The sequence below is a fragment of the Dipodomys spectabilis genome, unplaced genomic scaffold, assembly GCF_019054845.1.
Source record: "Dipodomys spectabilis isolate Male_0828 unplaced genomic scaffold, ASM1905484v1 ptg000783l, whole genome shotgun sequence".
Classification (NCBI taxonomy): Eukaryota; Metazoa; Chordata; class Mammalia; order Rodentia; family Heteromyidae; genus Dipodomys; species Dipodomys spectabilis.
In genome coordinates this window covers 2358035-2378755 of record NW_024871460.1, presented here as the reverse complement: position 1 = coordinate 2378755, position 20721 = coordinate 2358035, and the positions used below count along the sequence as shown (strand labels likewise).

General features: G+C 42.7%; 1 protein-coding gene across 1 annotated transcript; it reads left to right on the top strand.

Annotated features, from left to right (window-relative positions):
* Positions 1 to 1595: 1595 nt before the first annotated feature.
* Sqle (squalene epoxidase) lies at positions 1596 to 19702 on the top strand. The gene is made up of 11 exons (XM_042672973.1): positions 1596 to 2088; positions 6552 to 6801; positions 7686 to 7866; positions 9260 to 9356; positions 11597 to 11710; positions 11796 to 11967; positions 13589 to 13684; positions 15792 to 15934; positions 16786 to 16882; positions 18447 to 18534; positions 19198 to 19702. Exons 1-11 carry the CDS (start codon positions 1801 to 1803, stop codon positions 19394 to 19396), a joined length of 1725 nt encoding a protein of 574 aa, XP_042528907.1. The 5' UTR covers positions 1596 to 1800; the 3' UTR covers positions 19397 to 19702.
* Positions 19703 to 20721: the final 1019 nt, after the last annotated feature.

Here is a 20721-nt window from a genome sequence, read left to right as displayed (position 1 = left end):
AGCCAGCAAAATGCTTGCCTGGAGGAATGGGTCAGGCAGAGCACCAAACAAAGAGCAAGCAATCTAAGCAAGAGCTAGAGCTCTTGAGGTCAAGCCCCAGTAAGATAAAAATAAAAGCTGGTTAGAGGCAGTCACAATCTAGAGGCTTCTAGTCATCAGATCTTCCTTTGGTGCCAAAGTCAATCTTACTCATTTATTAAGTTTATCAGACCCTTTCCTCAAGATAATTTTGAGATTGGCGAGATAAGACACAGCCCTAAGCAGAATCAGTAAATACGGAGGTGCCACGAACAGGAAGGCCCGCGGTGACCCGAGGGCAGAGGGGACCAAGAGCCTGCAGCAGGGCCCATCGACGGCGCCGCGGGTGAAGGCCGGCGTCTCGGGGTGGGGAAACCTTGGGGAAGCCCCAGCATGGCGCCACGATGCTCTGGCACACAGAGCAGCACCGGCCCCACGCCGGGAGCCCCCCGTGCCTGGGCGCGAGTTAACCCCACGACAGCGCAAGGCTAGGCCCGGCAGGCTCTGCCGTGGCCGGCACGGGCCGCGTCCGCCCAGGCGCTGTCCTCACGTTCCACACGCACCCTCCGCCGCACCCGGCTCAGGCTCCCAGCGACGCGGGGTCGGGCGGGGCTCGGCGGGCGGCGGGCGCTCATTCCGCCCCCCGAGGCCAGGCCGGTCCATCCTCGGAACCCGCCCCACTCCTCCTCAGGGAGGGCCTCGAGCCCGGACGTGGAGAGAAGCCGGCCGAGGCCCCGCCCCACACGAAGCCCGCAGATACCTTCCGTCAGCCCACTTGGGCCGGGCGCCCACCCCACGCCCCCACCCTTCACCACGCAACATCGCCCTAGCGCCTCTCCGGGCGACGCCGCCTGGACTGTGCCGCCCGCCATTGGCTGAGCGCCCCATAGCGCCATCTCGGCCTACCGCGCGGAGCGCATCCTCATTGGCTGGTGGTGGGGTAGGGGGGCGGAGCCGCAGCAGGGCGTGGCCGCTCTCGCGGTCCCGCCTCCCCTCGGTCCCTCCCTTGAACCGTACCCGCCCCGACTGCTGAAGCGCGCCGGCCCGGGCGGCGAGCGCGGGGCGTGCGGCGGTTACTCTGGTTACGGTGGAAGCGACGCGCGCGGGAAGTCGGGGGCGGGGGGAGGGCAGCCGTGGCTGCCCGCGAGGGATGCTGGTGAGGAGGCCGCCGGGCGCCGCCGCCGGGGGTCGGAGGGAGGCTCCGTGTTCCCGCGCTCACCTGCCTGGGGGCCGCAGTGTCGCCCGGCGGGTTCCGGGCCGCCGAGTGCGGGGCTCGCGGAGACGTCGCCAGGTCGGGGCGCGGGGCCGCGGTGGGTAATCAGAGGCGGTGGTTTGAGGGAGGAGGCGGTCCAGGCGTGGCGCCCCGAGGGAGGGCCGGGCACGGTCCGTCCCACCTGCCGGCGCCCTCGGGCCTCGGCCGAGCCGCTCCGCCCTCGCCGACCCGCGAGAGAAGAGGAGAGGGGAGTGGAAGAGCCATCCCACCGCCGACTCGCCGACGTCGGAAGCCGCCAGGCCGCCCGCCGCCGCCGCGGAAACCGCCCCCACGGCCGGCAGCCGAGGGCTGGCCCGGAGGCCGCGCCGCGCGCCCGGCCCGCGTCCGTGTGTTAAACGCTGACCTCGTTGACTGGCAGTCCTGGGACATGGTGTAGGGGTGCTCGGCGAGCATCCCCCCGAGACTACCTTGTGTTCTTAGGCGGGGGAAGGAATCGCCAGAACCCCATTGGGGTGGCTGGGGAGAAGAAGCTCGGCTGTGATCGGTGCCACCAAAGGAGCCGTCGAACCATGTGGACTTTTCTCGGCATTGCCACGTTCACCTATTTTTATAAGAAATGCGGCGATTTCGTCACGCTGGCCAACAAGGAGCTCCTGTTGTGCGTGCTGGTGTTCCTGACCCTGGGCCTGGTGCTTTCCTATCGCTACCGCCATCGAAACGGGGGCCTCCTGGGGCTCCAGCTTAGCGGCTCCCAGTTTGCCATCTTCGATGTTCTTTCAGCTCTGCCCCTCGTTGGCTTCTTCTGGGCCAAGTCACCCCCTGGGGCAGAAAAGAAAGGGCAGCTGGAGTCCCGGAGGGTAAGGCTGATGGCTGAGGGGGGCAAATGAATGAATGTTCTAATGAATTTTTAAAATTCGGATTCGAGTTTTACTTCGCGAAAGGTGACAATTTACATTTAGGGGAATTTCTTTAAGCTGGGTCATGGCTACTTCGATAGAAAGAAAAGTGAAAAAAATATTTCATTTAGCGTTGATTGATACTTAGACAAAGGTTGGATATGGATTTGGTTTGGAAAGATGAAATATTTCATTCTGAAGGAGGACAGAACTTTTTTTTTTTTTTTGCTGTTGGCAAAAAAGTTTTACTGAAATCCTGGGGTGAGGATTGCCTTTGTAGTTGGGAAGGAAGAAAAACAAGACAGTTAAAAAATACCCCACATTTTAAAGCATTGGGCACAATGTTTTATGTCTTGCCTGTAGGCACTGGGACACTGTGAGTCAATACAACGTTGTCTCAAGGAAATAAATTAGAGGCTGGGTCTTTAAATGGCGTGAAGTTAGGATTCCTGCCAAGGGGATGGAGGACGCTGATGACAGTAGATGTGGGGAGAGGTGGTGGAAGCCACACCAGTCAGACCTGTTGGCCAGGAAAGTTTGGACTTTTACTCAAGAGCACTGGGGAGTTTTAAGCATGGATAAGAATCCTTGAATTTTACTTTTTTCATAAGAACATTCCAGTTGCTGTGAAGAATGGATTTTACATATGTAGTTATGAAAGTAAGGTTATCAGGCCATACTGTAGCAGGACACCCAGCCTTGAAGTTAGGGTATGTGACCTACGAAGTTATGTAGACTTCTGTATCTGCATCATTTTGCTGTATTCACAGGACACATGAACAGTGTTTATAGGAACAGGGACTTGGTTTAGAATTATTTGTTTTTATTGTCAAGGTGATGTACAGAGGGGTTACAGTTACCTAAGTAAGGCAGTGGTTACATTTTTTGTCCAACTTGTTACCCCTTTCCTCATTTTTCTCCCTCATTCCCTCCCTAGTTTAGAATTTTTGCTCTACCATTTCCAACTGGGAGGCTTTTGGTTCATTGCTTAATTTCTGTAAGAATCAATTACTGTTCTGATGAAGACAGAATCATCTATATCTGGTAGATAAAGATGGCACCGCTCATGTGGGTAGTCAGGGAACTCAAAGGTTTAATATTTGCCAAATGCCAGGTTCCCAGCCATTTAGTGAATAGTGGTAATCAATAGTAGTCTAGAGTAGTGTACATTTGTTGGAAGCCTTTTGAGTCGTTTTGTTCAGTGGCATGTTGAGTATAGGTTGGAAAATGAGGAGGAGGGAATCTTTCTTAATTTGAAAACCCTGGTATTTATAACTTAGGGTCACTGCATTTGTTCTAGTAGTTGGAATGCTGTTACTGTCATCATGCATTCTAGAGAAATATTTTTTAGTAGGGAAAGTTAGGTTGCTTGCAGCAGTATATTTTTCTGAATGCTTCAGTCTTTGTCTTTAGAAATTAGATAGCTGGTCAGAGAGTGATCTGTTGAGTACTAAGTTCCATTTGCATTTCCTCTTGATCTGGCTCTGAAAGATTTGATTTTAGGGCTCTCCTCATGATCTTTGGTGTGTAATCAAAACATTTTAGGAAGAAAAATGGAATAAATGGTTAAGATGATGAAAAAGGCTTGTCTTACACTGGGTACAGTAACTTGAATAGTAGTTGTTTTAAACTTTAAAACTAATGGAAAAATAGACTATTTTTTCTCTTTGAACAGAAAAAGGACAAAAGAGCATTTCTATTGTGAGATACAAACAGTGGAATGGGGGTTGGAGGCATGGCTTAGTTGGTAGAGCGCTAGTCAATGAACAGATGAATCAGGTATCAAGTTTGAGTACTGGTCTCGGGCCTTTAAAAAAAAAAGGAATGTATTATAGAGGAAAAAGTATGCTTGGTGAATACTAGAATTGTGGCGATTCTAAGGATGTATAGATTCTAAAGGGTTTTAGATTTTTTTTTCTTAATTGGTCATGGGGCTTGAATCTGGGCTTGAGGGCTGTCCCTGCAAACTTTAGTTCAAGGCCATTGCTCTACCACTTGAGCCACTGAGCCACTTCCAGTTTTCTAGTGGTTTTATTGGAGATAAGCGTCTCATGGACTTTCTTGCTTGGGCTGGCTTTGAACTGTGATCCTCAGATCTCAGCCTCCTGAGTAGCTAGGATTACAGGTGTGAGCCATGGGCGCCCAGCTAGGATTTTAGATTTTATTACACTTCCCCCTCCTCTACTTGAATCTCTTTAAGTGACATTTAGTCTGACAGTCTCCAATGTTGGAGAACTCATCGAAAATGGTTCTTTGCAATTCTTTATCTGATACTCAAATTTGTTAGTCTATCTATCAAAAACACTTATTATGAGAATGAATTATACATTAAAAAAAAAGAACATGAACCGCAATTGTCAATATTCATAACTCTCTAAAAACACAATTTTAGCATCAAAGTAAAAGTTTTGTTTTTGGTCCAATCGTGGGGCCTGAACTCTGGGCCTGGGTGCTGTCCCTCAGCTCTTCAGCTCAAGGCTAGCGCTCTACCACTTGAGCCACAGCGCCACTTCCGGCTTTTTTCTTTTTGCTTATGTGGTGCTGAGGAATCGAACCCAGGCCCTCAGGCATGCAAGGCAAGTGCTCTACCACTGAGCCACCTTCTGAGCCCCAAAGTAAAAGTTTTTGCTGTCAGTCTAACCAGGGATAGATTTAATGTCCATCTTTGTTTCTATGTTGGAGGACCACAACTAATTTAAAAAGGCTTTTCAAAGTGCCAGGATGGGAAAATAGGAAGAGATAAATATGTACTTCCAAATTAAGGACTGCAGTTGTTAAGTCAAATGTCAAGGGGCTCAAAATAAGTTTTGTTCTTTCATAATTTTCTTTAATTAATCTTCACTTAATAGAACTATAGCCAGTATTTTAATCTTTTTATTCTGTCAAGCTGATTTAGATTGATAGGTTTTTTTCCCAATGATAATCCAAAAGTAGAGCCAGATTTCTAATCCCAGCACTGGGAAAACTGTGGCAGCCGTATCTTAATTTCAAGGCCAGTGTGGACTACATAGTGAATTGGAGGCCAAACTGAGATACGTAGGGAGAACTTGTAAAAAATTGATAGCTGGGTATTGTAATCCTAGCTACTCAGGAAGCTGAGATCACTGTTCTAAGCCAGCCTGTGCAGGAAAGTCCGTGAGACTTTTATCTCCAATAAATCACCAGAAAACTGAAAGTGGTGCTGTGGCTCAAGTAGTAGAGTGCTGGCCTTGAGCTGAAGAGCTGAGAGACAGCACCAAGGTCCAGAGTTCAAGCCCCATGAGTGACGAAAGAAAAAAAAAATTGAAAAAATACAGTTGGGGAGCCAGTGATTCAGACCAGTAATCCTAGCTATTCAGGAGACTTAAGATATGAGGATCAGAGTTTGAATTCAGCCTGGATGGGAAAGCCTTGCAAAAATCCAGAAGTGGACCTGAGACTCAAATGGTAGAGCACCAACCAGAAAAAGTTAAGGGACAGCACCCCCCCCCCCCCCACTCTGAAGCAATAAAAATCCAAAAGAAGAAAGTGAAGATGAGTATGTTTAGAAATATCTAAAAGGTACTGCATAGGGCAGAATGTGAAGCTAATCAGAATTTGTGAGAGATTTGCATAGATGCTCAGCATACATTTGGAGAATTATTAATGATAGAAATATAAAGTATGAGGGACTGTGTGTATTTGAACCCCGCTACAGACCTGATGTGGGTTTTTATAAATATAACAATAATTTCTTTTTTTATTTTGGGTCCAGTTGTGGGGCCTGAACTCTGGGTCTGGGTGCTGTCCCTCAGCTCTTCAGCTCAAGGCTAGCGCTCTACCACTTGAGCCACAGTGCCACTTCCGGCTTTCTTTTTGCTTATGTGGTGCTGAGGAATCGAACGCAGGGCCTCGAGCATGCAAGCGCTCTACCACTGAGCCACCTTCCCAGCCCTATAACAATAATTTCTAAATAATATTTTTTTTTTTGGTCGGCCATGGGGCTTGAACTCTGGGCCTGGGCGCTGTCCCTCAGCTCAAGGCGAGCGCTCTACCACTTGAGCTACAGCTCCACTTCCGGCTTTCTGGTGGTTTTATTGGAGATAGGAGTCTCACGGTCTCTCCTGCCTGGGCTGGCTTTGAACCTCGATCCTCAGATCTCAGCCTCCTGAGTAGCTAGGATTACAGGCGTGAGCCACCAGCGCCCAGCTCTAAATAATGTTTGAGATGACAAAAATAATATATATTTTTGAGTTGTTATATATCGCATTTTTAATTGAGCCAATATTTTAATATTGATTTTATATACGATCAAGATGAAAAAGAAAGATACCAGTTAATTTGGTTGAATGAGGTTTGGGATCTAACATTTACTCAGTAAAAGGCCATTTCCTGAATTTATATGGTCCTAGTATGGTTTAAGGCTAACCAACTTGGAAATGTATGTCCCTCTTTTTGTTAAACAGTGCAGAAAAGGAATCAGTATGTCAGAAACAACTTCACTAGGAGCAGCTACCTCCATGGCAACATCTCTAAATGATCCAGAAGTTATCATCGTGGGATCTGGTGTACTCGGCTCTGCTTTGGCAGCAGTCCTTTCCAGAGATGGAAGAAAGGTGACAGTAATTGAGAGAGATTTAAAAGAGCCCGACAGAATTGTTGGTGAACTTCTGCAGCCAGGTGGTTATGAAGCCCTTAAAGACCTTGGTCTTGGAGGTAGGTTCATACATTTTCAAGGAGTTATGTTGATAAGCAAGTACATAGCCACTTCTGGCTTTTTTGCTGGTCACTTGGAAATGAGAGTTTCAAAGACTTTCTGCCTGGGTTGGCTTTGAACCATGGTCCTCATATCTTACCCTCCTAAGTAGCTATGATCCACTGAACCTGGCTAGCAAGCACTCTTCACTTCAGGCTGTTCTATAATTAGTAGATGTATATTCTCTTTTGTTTTCTTCCCCATTTCATTTCTAAAATTTGTTATATTTTGCCAGTTTGCTTGAAATATAAGGAGAATATAAAGTTTTAGTAAGGAGATAGGAAGTAGACTTTATGAAATCTCTTAAAAATTGATATACCAACTCTGGTTCTTATTGGCTAACAACTAGCTTTAACCTAACAACTTTCTTTGTTAGTTTCCTTACTTGTACAATGGCAGACATTAACAGTGTCTGCTTTGTATGCTGTAAGGATTAAATGGCTTCCTATTCATAACAGCATTCAGAACAGTTCCTGACATGTATGTATTTGCCCCTTTGTTTAGGGGACTGACAAGGAGAACAACATAGCTAACAAGTAGTGGGCGATAAAGAGTGACATAGGATAAAGGTTGGATATTAAGGTAGACAGATGCCAGATCATGCAGGGCTCCATAGGCAGTGGAGCTGGGGGTGTATAACATGATTTAGGTTTCTTTTGTTAATATTAATACTGGTGCTTAAATTAACTCTTCTCTTCCAGGAACATTAAGTTTCTGAGATACTTATATTCTCTAAATGGTCTCATAGTTTTAAAGCAGAAACTTATTTTGAATGTCTCTGGGTTTTGGGATTCCTAATATTAATGAATCAGCTTAATTGTTTTTGAACTGAATTGTTTTGCAGATACAGTGGATGGTTTTGATGCCCAGGTGGTAAATGGCTACATAATTCATAATCACGAAAGCAAATCGGAAGTTCAGATTCCTTTTCCTTTGTCAGATGACAAGCAAGTGCTGAATGGAAAAGCTTTCCATCATGGAAAATTCATCATGAGTCTTCGGAAGGCAGCTATGGCAGAGCCCAAGTAAGACAAGAATTAAATTTGGCCTTTGTACAAATGAGATTTTATAATTTTTGATAAATATTTGGGATATAGTCTAGAACATAGGTATACTAAAATAAACTATATATTAGAAGGAATACTTATATTTAGTGCCTTTGTTAAGAATATCATATAGAGCCAGGCATTGGTGGCTTATGCCTGTAATCCTAGCTACTCAGGAGGCTGAGATCTGAGGATTGTGGTTCAAAGCCAGCCCGGGCAGAAAAGTCCATGAGACTTACCTCCAGTTAACCACCAGCAAAGTGGAAGTGGCATTGTGGCACAAGTAGTAGAGTGCTTGCCTTGTGCTGAAGAGCTGAGGGAGAGTGCCCAGGCCCAGAGTTCAAGCCCCATGACTGACCAAAAAAAAAAAAAAAAGAATATCATATAGAGATTTTTTTCCTTTATCAGAACTATAAAGAATTTTCAGACTGGGAAGGTGGCTCAGTGGTAGAGTGCTTGCCTTGCATACCTGAGGCCCTGCGTTCGATTCCTCAGCACCACATAAGCAAAAAGAAAAAAGCTGAAAGTGGCGCTGTGGCTTAAGTGGTAGAGCACTAGCCTTGAGCTGAAGAGCTGAGGGACAGCGCCCAAGCCCAGAGTACAGGCCCCAGGATGGGACCCCACCCCACCTCCCCCCCCCGCCCCCCCCCAAAAAAAAGAATTTTCCTGGGGCTGGGAAGGTGGCTCTGTGGTAGAGCGTTTGCCTCACATGCATGAGGCTCTGGGTTTGATTCCTCAGCACTACATAAACAGAAAAAGCTAGAAGTGTTGCTGTGGCTCAAGTGGTAGATTGCTAGCCTTGAGCTGAAGAGCTGAGGGACAGTGCCCAGGCCCAGAGTTTAGGCCCCACCACTGACCAAAAAAAAAAAAGTTTCTCTGCATGCATTTTGGCTTTTAATGAATTCAGATACAAATTATTCTGTGTATATATGTATGATCCATATATCCCATTGCTCTCATTCTATCCCATCATTCTATTCCATCCATCCATCCATCATCCATCCATGCATGCATCCTATCTCCTACCCTATCAGAGCTTGAACACAGGGTCTTAGAGCTCTCATTGGCTGCCAACTGGTGATCTCCCACTTAAGCCTTACCTCTAGTCGTACTTTTAAAATCATTGCATTGTAACGAGTATTCAATGTTGGTAAATTACTAAGTAAAAACCACACGTAGTTCTCAAGCTTGCTAGTGTTGGTTTTTGCTTTTTTGTCATTCCAGATCATTCCCCTTGCACAAGTGCACACATTACCTGCACAAGTGTGCAGGTAAATGAGTAAGATGGAGTTAGAGAATAAGAACTTTGCTTATCCTAAGTTAAATTGCTTGGCTCTGCTGCAATAGGAATTTATTTGTGCTTTTCCTTCAGTGCCAAGTTTATTGAAGGTGTTGTGCTGCAGCTTCTGGAAGAAGATGACACTGTGTTGGGCGTTCAATACAAAGATAAAGAGACTGGAGAGGTCAAGGTGAGGCACAGTAAATATTATGTTTTGGCAGTGCTAGGGTTTGAACTTGGAGTTTTGTACTTGCTAGGTAGGCACTCTAACATGAATCATGCTCCTAGCCCTTTTTACTTCTGTTATTTTTCAGATAAGGTCTTAGCAGTTTCACCTGGGCTTCAGCCTCGCTGATCCTTTTAACTAAGGGCCTCCCCAGTAGCCATTGATCCCAGCCTATTTACTGAGATGGGGTCTTGTTAACTTTTGCCCCCGCTGGTCTTGAATCATCATTCAGCCAATCCCTTCCTCTTGAGTAGCTGGGATTACAGGTGTGATGAGCTGCCCTGGAACTCCAAATTTTTCGTGTCCTGAAAGTTCTGTGTAAATAGGATGGGTTACAGATTACAATCCATTTTCTTGAGTGCACATAAAGATGATATAAAAACTTGAAAAACAAAGCCAATTTAACAGTATTAAAAGCTGTACGAAAGTCAGGCAGTCAGGCGCAGATGGCTCACGCCTGTAATCCTAGCTACTCAGGAGGCTGAGATCTGAGGATCACAGTTCAAAGCCAGCCCAGGCAAGGAAAGTCCGTGAGACTCTTATCTCCAATAAAGCACTAGAAAACCGGAAGTGGCACTGTGGCTCAAGCGGTAGAGTGCTCACCTTGAGCTGAAGAGCTGAGGGACAGTGCCTAAACGCAGAGGTCAAGCTCCATGACTGACCAAAAAAAAAAAAGCTGTACGAGAAATATACATCAGCAGAGAAGCAAAGAGGAATGGTAATAGGAAAAAAGGAGCCAACATAAAACAAGGTAAAATGAGTGGTTTAAATCAGAAAGGCATTTTAATGATTTAATCCTTTTTTATTTAAATAATTGTGGTGAAATACACATAAATTATTTTAAGTTTTAAGTGTGGCATACGGATTATTATTATAAACAGATTATTGGCATAAGTAGCAGAATTCTTAAGGAATTAAAGGGCAAAATAAAAAAAAATTCTAATATATCTTCATAGTAATACAGCAGAGTAAAGGACCCAGGGGCCTTCTGGTTATCTATCCCCTTCTAGCAATTGTACTTTTGCAAAGTTTCCTCTGTAGTCCATGCTTGTCTTGGTGTTGTTTTTCCTCTGTCTCTTAGACTGGGAGCTCAGGGCCTGGGAAGTCTATAAGCTTTTTTGCACAGGCTAGCACCCTTCCACTCTACTCATAGTTCCACTTTTGGCTTTTTGGTAGTTAATTGGAAATAAGAGTCTCTTGGACTCCTATCTGGGCTAGCATCAAATCACAATCCTCAGATTTCAGCTAGGATTATAGGTGGAATCCACTGGTGTCTGGCTTGGGAGTAGTTTTGATGAAAGAACTGTAAAGGGAGATGATCCTCAAGGACTCCCATGACCTTGTACCCACACAGTGCTCTTAACTCTTTAATTTTTAACATGTATAATGCTACATATTTAAATAATACTTAAATCTCCTGAATGGTGTATTTATATGTGTGTATGTGTGCATGCATGTGAGTACTGGGGTTGGAATGCAAACCTCATGCTCTTCTTTAGCTTTTTTTTTTTTTTTAAACCAAGGGTGGTGTTCCACCACTTGAGTCATACTTCCACTTTGGATGTTTTTTTGCTGAAGATAAAAGTCTCAGGTTTTAGGCTGGGTGCTGGTGGCTCATGCCTGTAATCGTAGCTACTCAGGAGGCTGAGATCTGAGGATTGTGGTTCAAAGCCAGCCCGGGCAGGAAAGTCCATGAAACTCTTATCTCCAGTAAACCACTAGAAAAGTGGTGCTGTGGCTCAAGCGGAGAGTGCTCGCCTTGAGCTGAAGAGCATAGGGACAGTGCCCAAGCCCCATGACTGACCAAAAAAAAAAGTTTTTGAACCATGATCCTCAGATCTCAGTCTCTTGAGCAGTTAGGATTTTAAGTGTGAGCCCTGGTACACGGCCCTTGCATGGAACTGTGTTATTAAAAAATAATGAGCTGGCTGCCGGTGGCTCACGCCTGTAATCCTAGCTAGTCAGGAGGCTGAGATCTGAGGATAGAGATTCAAAGCCAGCCTGGGCAGGAAAGTTCCTGAAACTCTTAGCTCCATCAGAAAACTGGAAGTGGCACTGTAACTCAAGTGGTATAGCGCTAGCCTTGAGCTGTAGAGCTGAGGGACAGCACTCAGGTCCAGAGTTCAAGCCCCACGACTGACCAAAAAAAAAAATAGTAACAGTCTGATTTCTGTCTAACTGTACATTTGCTATTTCTGTTGCAGGAACTCCACGCTCCATTGACTGTTGTTGCAGACGGACTTTTCTCCAAGTTCAGGAAGAACCTGGTCTCCAATAAAGTTTTTGTTTCATCTCATTTCGTTGGCTTGCTTATGAAGGTACTGGATTTCTCTGTAATACTGTGGGTATTACAATAACTTGATATTTGAAAATTAGTAAACTTTTTTTTTTATATTCTTTTAGAATGCACCACAGTTTAAAGCCAATTATGCTGAACTCGTTTTAGCTAATCCAAGTCCAGTTCTCATCTACCAGATTTCATCTGATGAAACTCGAGTCCTTGTTGACATTCGTGGGGAAATGCCAAGGAATTTAAGAGAATACATGGTTGAACAAATTTACCCACAAATGCCTGGTAAGAAATAGGATGCCATGCCAATACAAAATCTGAAAGCAAATCTCACAAAAGACTTTCTCTCCCTCTCCAGTTTTCTTCCTTAAAACTATTAAAAATAGATCAGAGGTTAGCTTCTCAGGTTAAAAAAAAAAAAATGCCTCCTGCCAGCCAGGTAAGCTGGTGCTGAGAGATTTAAACTAGTACATTAAAAGAACAAACTGAAAAATATACATAAGCAGTTTCTAGGGTGAGGACATTGCTCAGTTGGTAGAGTGTCTGTCTAGTAAGCTTTAAGGCCCTGTGTTCAGTGAGAAAAAAGTTAAGTATGCATTTATTAGTAATTGAGATTTAATTACTAGAATATATGATATTTTTAAGGTATTCGAGACAGTAGTCTAAAGTCTCTCTCTCTTTCTTTCTCTCTCTCTCTCTCTCTCTCTCTCTCACTCTTTCTTTGTGGTACTGGAGTTAGAACAAAGGGTCTTGGGCTTGCTGGACAGATACTGTGTTGCTTGAGTCACATCTCCAGTCCTTTGTGTTCTCATTTTTGAGGTAGGGTTTTGTTTTTGCTTGCGCTGGCCTGAACCATGATACTCCTGTATATGCTTCCTATTGTAGCTGAGGTGTTGGGAACATACCACTGTACCCTGATTTTTCTATTAAGTTATGAACTTACTTTGCCTGTATTAGCCTGGAACCAATGTCCTCCTGATTTTAGCCTCCTGAAAAGCTAGGATGATGGGTTGACACTCTGCTCTGTTCAGTGTAATGGTTGAGATTCGTGAGTGGCGGGGCAGGGGAGGGGGGGGGGGGGAGGATGTCTTGTGAACTTACTGACTAGGCTAGCCTGCTGATTCACCTTTACAGAGTAGTTAGGATTATAGGCCTGAACCATTGGTGCCCAACTCTGAATTTTTGAAATAGCTTTATGCCTGTTTTGTGCTTGGTTTCCATAGTAATGGTGCTACTATTCATTGCATGTTTGCTACACAGATGGCTTTACAAGCATAGTTTCTTACAGACACAACCACTCAGTGTAGGCATTGTCATCATTCCAATTTTACTGAGGTGATAAGTGATAATTTAGCTTCTCTAAGTATAAACTATTTACCTTGTCTCAGATTTATATGAGACAAGGTAAATAGTTCTAATATCTCCATCTAACTATGTATACATCTATTGACAGTACATTTATTTTCTTTTAGACTTCTTGAATACCTAGGTGCTTAATGAATAATTTGATTAGTATTGGTGGCTCATGCCTGTAATCCTAGCTGTTCAGGAGTCTGACATCTGCGGATGACAGGTTGAAGCCAGGTAGGAAAGATGGTGAGATTCTTGCCTCCAATTAACCACCTAAAAACCAAAAGTGGAGCTGTGGCTTGAAGTGGTGGAGTGCTAGTCTTGAGCAAAAAAGTTAAAAGGCAGTGCTCATCTCGAGTTCAAGCCCAACAACTGGCAAGAAAAATAAAAATAGTTCTTGTTTCATCAGCAAGAGATACATATAGGTAGCAACCAAAATAGATATGTGTCATAGATTTTTGCTTATACTTGATGATGTATAATAGTTGTTTATATGTGATAATTTGAAAGTGAAATGTTTTAACCCATTTATCTGGATTGATGGGATTTATTGCAGATCATCTGAAAGAATCATTTCTGGAAGCTACTCAGAATTCCCGTATGAGGTCCATGCCAGCAAGCTTCCTTCCTCCTTCACCAGTGAACAAACGAGGTATTATTTGTTGGACTCATTTTATAAAGGCATCAGTATCCCAAATACCATATAGGTTGACGAGGTTTATAAGTAGGGAACATGTGATGCAGAGGATTGATTATTAATTTTATATTTACTTAGTGCTTAATATTGACTCTGTAAGTCATTGAATCAGTCATTGTGTGGTAACCAGATTTTCCATTTCTTGATAATCCCCACTTCCAGTCTTGAATCTCTAGCTTCCAGAATGCTGTTTGCCTGGTCCTGACTATAGCTGAAGAATATCCCTGCCACCCAATCATCTTTGAGCTTCTGTAAACGGCCACCTGTGTGTGGTTCTGACCTATATTAAACTCTGCCCTACTGGAGATCAGTGCTGTTCTTGGTCCTCCCAGGATGCGGCAGTGGTTGGCTGGCCAAATAAAACTCCTTGTTGCCAGGTGCCAGTGGCTCACACCTGTAATCCTAGCTACTTAGGAGGCTGAGATCTGAGGATCATAGTTCAAAGCCAGAGCAGGCAGGAAAGTCAGAAAGACTCATCTTCAATAAACCACTAGAAAACTGGAAGTGGCGCTGTGGCTTAAGCGGTAGAGCACTCGCCTTGAGCAGAAGAGCTGAAGGATAGCACCCAAGCCCAGAGTTCAAGTCCCACGACCGACTAAAAAAAAAAAAGACAAAACTCCTTGTCACCTTTAACTGTGCCTCCATGGATTTTCATGACTCCGAGGACATTACAATTGAGGATACAACTGTTGAAATCAGTTCTGGATCTAGGGAAAGCAATTTTCAGGTTAGGGATGTGAGGCATTTCAGCAGTATTGCTGAAATTGCTTGGAATAACCCCATTCCTAGTAGCAGTGTCACTGTGAAGGGTGTACATGAGAGTGAGCTGTGAGGAAGAATGGGTGTTAGGGGAGAACATAGCTCCTACAGTAAAGCCAGAGCTGGGGTGGACAGTAGGTGGACAGTGAGGCAAAGGACTTAGGCAGAATAACATTTGCAGATAGAATGTAGACAACTTTTGTCACCCAACAACAACAAAATCCAGTAACCTTTAGCAGCCATTCTTTTCTCTTCCAACGCTGCATACCACTAATTTTTTCTCCCCAGATTTACTTATTTGGGATTTTTTCTAAACAAATGGAATCATGGGGCTGGGAAGGTAGTTCAGTGGTAGAGTGCTTGCCTTGCATGTATGAGGCCCTGGGTTTGATTCCTTAGCATTACATAAGCAGAAAAAGCCGGAAGTGGCACTGGCTCAAGTGGTAGAGCGCTAGATTTGAGCTGAAGAGCTGAGGGACAGTGCCCAGGCCCAGAGATCAGGCCCTACGACCAAAACAAACAAACAAACAAAAAATGGTCATATGATATGTGATTTTTGGCAACCAGCTTTTCACCTAGCAGAATTCTTTTTTTTTTTTTGGCCAGTTGTGGGGCCTGAACTCTGGGCCTGGGCGCTGTCCCTGAGCTCTTCAGCTCAAAGCTAGTGCTCTACCAATTGAGCCACAGTGCCACTTCTGGCTTTTTTCACTTATGTGGTGCTAAGGAATCAAACCCAGGGCCTCATGCATACAAGGCAAGCGCTCTACCACTGAGCCACCTTCCCAGCCCTAGCAGGATGGTTTTTTTTTTTTTTTTGGTTTGGTTTTACTCTTTTTAAATGTCTCTTTTGTCTTCTACTTGAACTACAGTGTGACTGGGCTGGTACTGTATGGGCTGTCTACACTGAATATGACTGAAATGACAGACATCTAGTTTTTCTCTTTTAAGAGATTTCTTATATCTGGATGCTTCTAAGTTTCTTTTGAATTTTCTCATATTTTAACTTGAGAAAGGCTTTATAAATGGATTGACCTTGTTGGATTTCACATTAGGCCTGTGAATTTCATGAAATTTCATGAGGTCTATCTATCACTATCTTCTTATGCCTAGCACGGTATTAGATGCCCCAGTAAATATTGAATGGATTAGTTCTTGAACCTTTACTGCAATGAGTTCTACTCATAGTTTGTTTCCTTGTATTGACAATCTTTGTATTTTTTTGCTCATATCAGTCACATTATAATTATGGGAACAGTAAACTTGAGTTGTTTGTGGATGCTATAACTTTAAGGATCTCTTCTAGGTGTTCTTCTTTTGGGGGATGCATATAATTTGAGGCATCCTCTTACTGGTGGAGGAATGACTGTTGCTTTTAAAGATATAAAGCTATGGAGAACGCTTCTAAAGGCTATTCCTGATCTTTATGATGATGCTGCCATTTTCCAGGTAAGATACTAGGTTATGCTTTGACAAAAATGTCAAATGGATTTCTTTCTAGGGGCTAAGAAGAATGGGGTCCTGATGGGCAATCCATACTTGGGAGCATGTGCTTCACAGTGGTACTTAGACAGTCTTGGTCAGGCCTAAAGAACATGAATTGCAAACTGAGCCTTAACAGTATTTCTGCATTTTTGTGTTTTTAATTTTTATTAAAAAAATTTGTTATTATAAAGGTGATACACAAACTGGTTACGGTTATTTAAAAGTACATAAAGAGTACATTTCTTTTTGGACAGTATTACCCTTTCCCTTACTCTCTCCCAGTTTTTCCCTCCCATTGTCACCCACAAGTTATATAGCTCATTTTAATGTACAGTGTCTAATGAGTACCATTGCTGCATTTGTTTATACTTTGTTCCTCCATTTCAGTGACAAGCCCCCCCCCTTCCCAGATCCCAAAGACAGATAAAGAAACAAATGAGACAAAGAAAAAAAAACAACAAAACAGCAACAAAGAAAAAATCTTTGCATTTCCTGGAGTTCATTTCTAATATTTTACATAATCAGATGCACATAGGCATTGTGCCTTTGTATTCCTCTCCTACGAGTATCCTCCTTTTTGTGTTTTCATATTGTGTGCAACACTAGATTCCCACAGGCCACTTTGCTCAGACTGGTTGTAATGTTAAAGTTAGCATTAGTCATGTAACCCGTACTATGAAAATGCTTTCTTTTGTAAGTGACAAACAATGCTGTATTAGTTGCTGATCATACTCCAGTAAATACCTGTATGAAGGGCTTAAACATTAGCTTATGCTTTCATTCTCTTAATATAAGTGATATTTTTCATCTTTTAGGCCAAAAAATCATTCTACTGGTCAAGAAAAAGTTCTCATTCCTTTGTTGTGAATGTCCTCGCCCAGGCTCTTTATGAGTTGTTTTCTGCCACAGATGGTAAGTTCAGATATTTATTTTTTATGAACACTGTTCAGTTGCAGATTTTTAGCACAGAAAACTGGAATTCGTTACAAAAGTTAGTAGTTAGTCCAGAATTCAAATGTTTCTGAGTTTGTTAACACCTAAGTTGATGTTGGTGACTCTTTTTATTTTTTGCCAGTACCAGGGCTTGAACTCAGGGCCTGGGCACTGTCCCTGAGTTTCTTTTGCTCAAGGCTAGCACTTTACCACTTGAGCCATAGCACCACTTCTGGATTTTTCCGTTGATGTGGTACTGAGGAATTAAACCCAGGGCTTCATGCATGCTAGGCAAGCACTCTACTACTAAGCCATATTCCCAGCCCAGTTTGTGGCTCTTTGTAACTTTCAGTTCTCATCATCTTATATCTACCATTCCTTCTGGAATACTGTTGCCTTTCCTTAGACATTAATAGCAGTACCTTGTTAATGTAGTCATTAGTGTTCATTTCTCTGGTCTAGACTTGATCATGCACACCCTCACATAAAATTGTGATGGAACATGTCTCCAGTCATGTATGGAAAGGTGATAGGCTCTTTTACTTCTTTGACACTAGTTTCAATTGCATGTTAAGGTGTAGTATTTTATTAAATAAACGTGAACTTCAACAAATAGGTTACAGCTAAGTAACTTACTTGAGCCAGTAGCTCTGTAAATCATCGCTCATTGCAAGTTAGTAGGCTGAGATCTGGAAGATTATGGTTTGAACACAGCCTGGGCAGAAAAGTTTGAGACTCTGTCTCCAATTAGCCCACAAAAAGCAGGGCTGGGGGTGTGGCTCAAGTGGTAGAGTGCTAGTCTTGAGTAAGTAAGCTCAACAAGCTCAAGGTCCTGATTTCAAACTTGGTACTAGTAAAAATAAAAAAACCTAACCAAGTTAATAGTTTCTGTCCTGTTAAAATGTACAAGTAGCAGAGTATATTTACCCTTTATACTAGAAATATTCTTGTGCTTTGTTTCTTTTTTGTGTAGAGGTAATAGTCTATATACAGGTTGGACATTCCTAATCAATAAAATTTGAAATCTCCAGGCTTTTTTTTTCCTCTGTCTTGGAGCTTGAACTCAGGGCCTAGGTGCTGTCCCTGATCTTTTTTTTTTTTTTTTTTACAGTGCTCAAGGCTAGCAGTCTAGTCACAGCTTCACGCTTCACTTCCAGTTTTATGGTGGTTAATTGGAGATACATCTCATAGACTTTTCTGCCCTGCCTGTCTTGAACTGCATTCCTCAGATCTCAGCCTCCTGAGTAGCTAGCTAGAATTACAGGTGTGAACCATCAGCACCCGGCTGAATAACTTTTAAATAACTTTCAGTATCTACATGGTAGCAGTTAGTTACAGAAACAAATCAATGGATACTTGTATTTCTACCTATAATTAAATTTAAAATTTGAAATGTATCCTAGCAGTTGAAATTCTAGGAGTAGGTGTTTTAAAATTATCTTGTCAGGTTTGTTTGGTAAACTGTCATTATTTATTTCCAAAATAAATTGAGTCTAACATAAATGCATGAATATTTTTGAATGATTTCTAAATTTTTTTTTAGATTCCTTGCACCAACTAAGAAAAGCCTGTTTTCTTTATTTCAAACTTGGTGGAGAATGTGTTGCTGGACCTGTTGGGCTGCTTTCTGTGTAAGTTGCTTTGCTGGTATTGGGGAAACACAATTCTTTTTTGCCTTGTTTTATAACCCATTAGTATCCCCATCAGGATGTGGCTCAGGGAATGAAAAAGGCATCCGTTAGCAGCAAACAGCATTGCCTCAAAGATGTAGGAGATGGCAACTAAAACCCTGGAGTAAAACTATAGGTTTTACCTGTGGGCTTACCTACATGGTCTGATCTATGAGGAATCTGAATTATTTTGATTGACATGTAGGGACTCAGGAGTCAGCTTTGACAGTATAGACATCTGGGAAACTGTTCTTAGTCTGTGAAGTCAAATTCTGTGAGTCATTTGTCAGCTGTAAGCAGAATATCAATACTGACATGTTTTGGAAAAGCCTAGTTTAGCAGTCCAGGTCAGAGGATTTCAGCCTTGGATTTCAAGATTATGGAAAGAAAAGAGTTCCAAATCATTATTTCTGAGAGAAATTACTGGCTTCTCTAAAGGAGATTATTTTAAATGGTTTCCTGTAAAAAGTTTTTAGAAGTTGGTTTTGCTGCCAAACATAGTTTAAATTTTTCTAAAATATATGCTGGGTATAATTAAGCTTATTTATAGATGATACATAATTAGAACCTTTTATAAAGAATCAGTTTTAATTTCTGGGTTTTATTTCTATTTTTTCCCATTAGATTATCTCCCAAACCTCTGGTTTTAATTGGACACTTCTTTGCGGTTGCAGTCTACGCCACCTATTTTTGCTTTAAATCAGAACCTTGGATTACAAAGCCTCGAGCCCTTTTCAGTAGTTGTATGGTAATGTACAAAGCGTGTGCTGTAATATTTCCCCTGATTTACTCAGAATTAAGGTACGTGGTTCATCAGTCTTAAAGGGACCCGGACTGACCAGCTCCTATGAGACTTGAAAGAGGATGTCCCCCTCACAGTTCTGTACCACTTCACAAATGGAAACTCTTGGACCAAGATTGGGATCACTTGTTTTTTGAAGTTTTTTGTGTATAAGCATGTAAATATATGCCTTAATTTACAATTTAAAATGAAGGGTAAAATAAGCTAGATATTTAAAGGAAATGATTGTTACCATAAATTAGTGCTAACACTGAGGAACTGAAGTGTTTCTGATTTCAGTATTTCGGGTGAGTCCTTGGGACGTGCAAATAAAACAGTGAACTCTTAGTTTTTCTGTCTCTTGTGGACTTCTTTACAAAGCTTAACAATCATGGGAAGAAAAACCCAAGTAGGCTGGAAAGTGTAGAGGGAACCTTTCCAATAGAGGTTGTGGGAAGCTACTCTGTCTGCCACATTTTCCTCCACTGTCTGGTGAGGTTTGGTAAAGGTCTTTTCTGAATTCTTTGACAGCATCAAGCCTCTGAAGGAATAAATAGCGGTCAGGGCTTTATCAATTCTACTGCATAATACAGATAGGCATATAAAGACCTCCTGGCAACATGCACTGTACCAGTTCAAATTTCCTGAGTTTATATCTAATGGAGATTTTGGAGACCTCTGTTCTGAGTATCATGAAACTTCAGCAACCCCCAAACACCATGCAAATTGCAGTTAAGTACCATCTGGAACGTGAGTTCAGATTCCAAAGACTAGGGCTAAAATGAATCCTAAAGTTTTTACATTTTTCTTTAACATTTTTCTGATTTACTTCAATGAGAAATTCAAGTCAATCGGCCAAATCACTGGCAAATCCAACCATTTCTGTCTTATTTTAGTGAAGCATCTGGAGGCTCTTACTTAGCTTCTGTATTCTGATTACCTTTTTGCTTTCTTAGATTTGGTCTTTTTAGTAGCTGGTTTTCTCTTCACTGTGTTTAATGTTAACAGACAAGCAAGATACTGAAATGTGGCTGTTTCTGACCACCAGCTTTGCAGAGTGAAAGATTTTAAGTTCCTTACAGCTGTTGAAAACAGCTCCCTCAAAATCTCATCCTGAGCTGGGTACCTGGTAGCTCACACCTATAGTTATAGTTGCTCAGCCAGTTGAGATCAATAATCTAGCAAAAAAAGCTGGATATGTGGATCAAGTGGTAGAGCATCAGCCATGAGTGAAAAAGAGAGGCAAGACACTGAGTTCAAGTATTGGTACTGGCATATACACACAGACACCCTGTCCTGGGCTTTGTTGCCAGGTTGTGAGGCTTCTTCTCCATGACTTGTTACAACCCTTTCTATGTGACAGTGAA

What these genes read in the sequence shown, in the direction of transcription:
- Sqle (XM_042672973.1), top strand. Translation starts at nt 1,801, where the DNA reads ATGTGGACTTTTCTCGGCATTGCCACGTTCACCTATTTTTATAAGAAA. An exon ending in TCGTTGGCTTGCTTATGAAG is followed by an intron (nt 11,711 to 11,795) that starts GTACTGGATTTC and finishes ATATTCTTTTAG; the next exon opens with AATGCACCACAGTTTAAAGC. An exon ending in TTCACCAGTGAACAAACGAG is followed by an intron (nt 13,685 to 15,791) that starts GTATTATTTGTT and finishes GATCTCTTCTAG; the next exon opens with GTGTTCTTCTTTTGGGGGAT.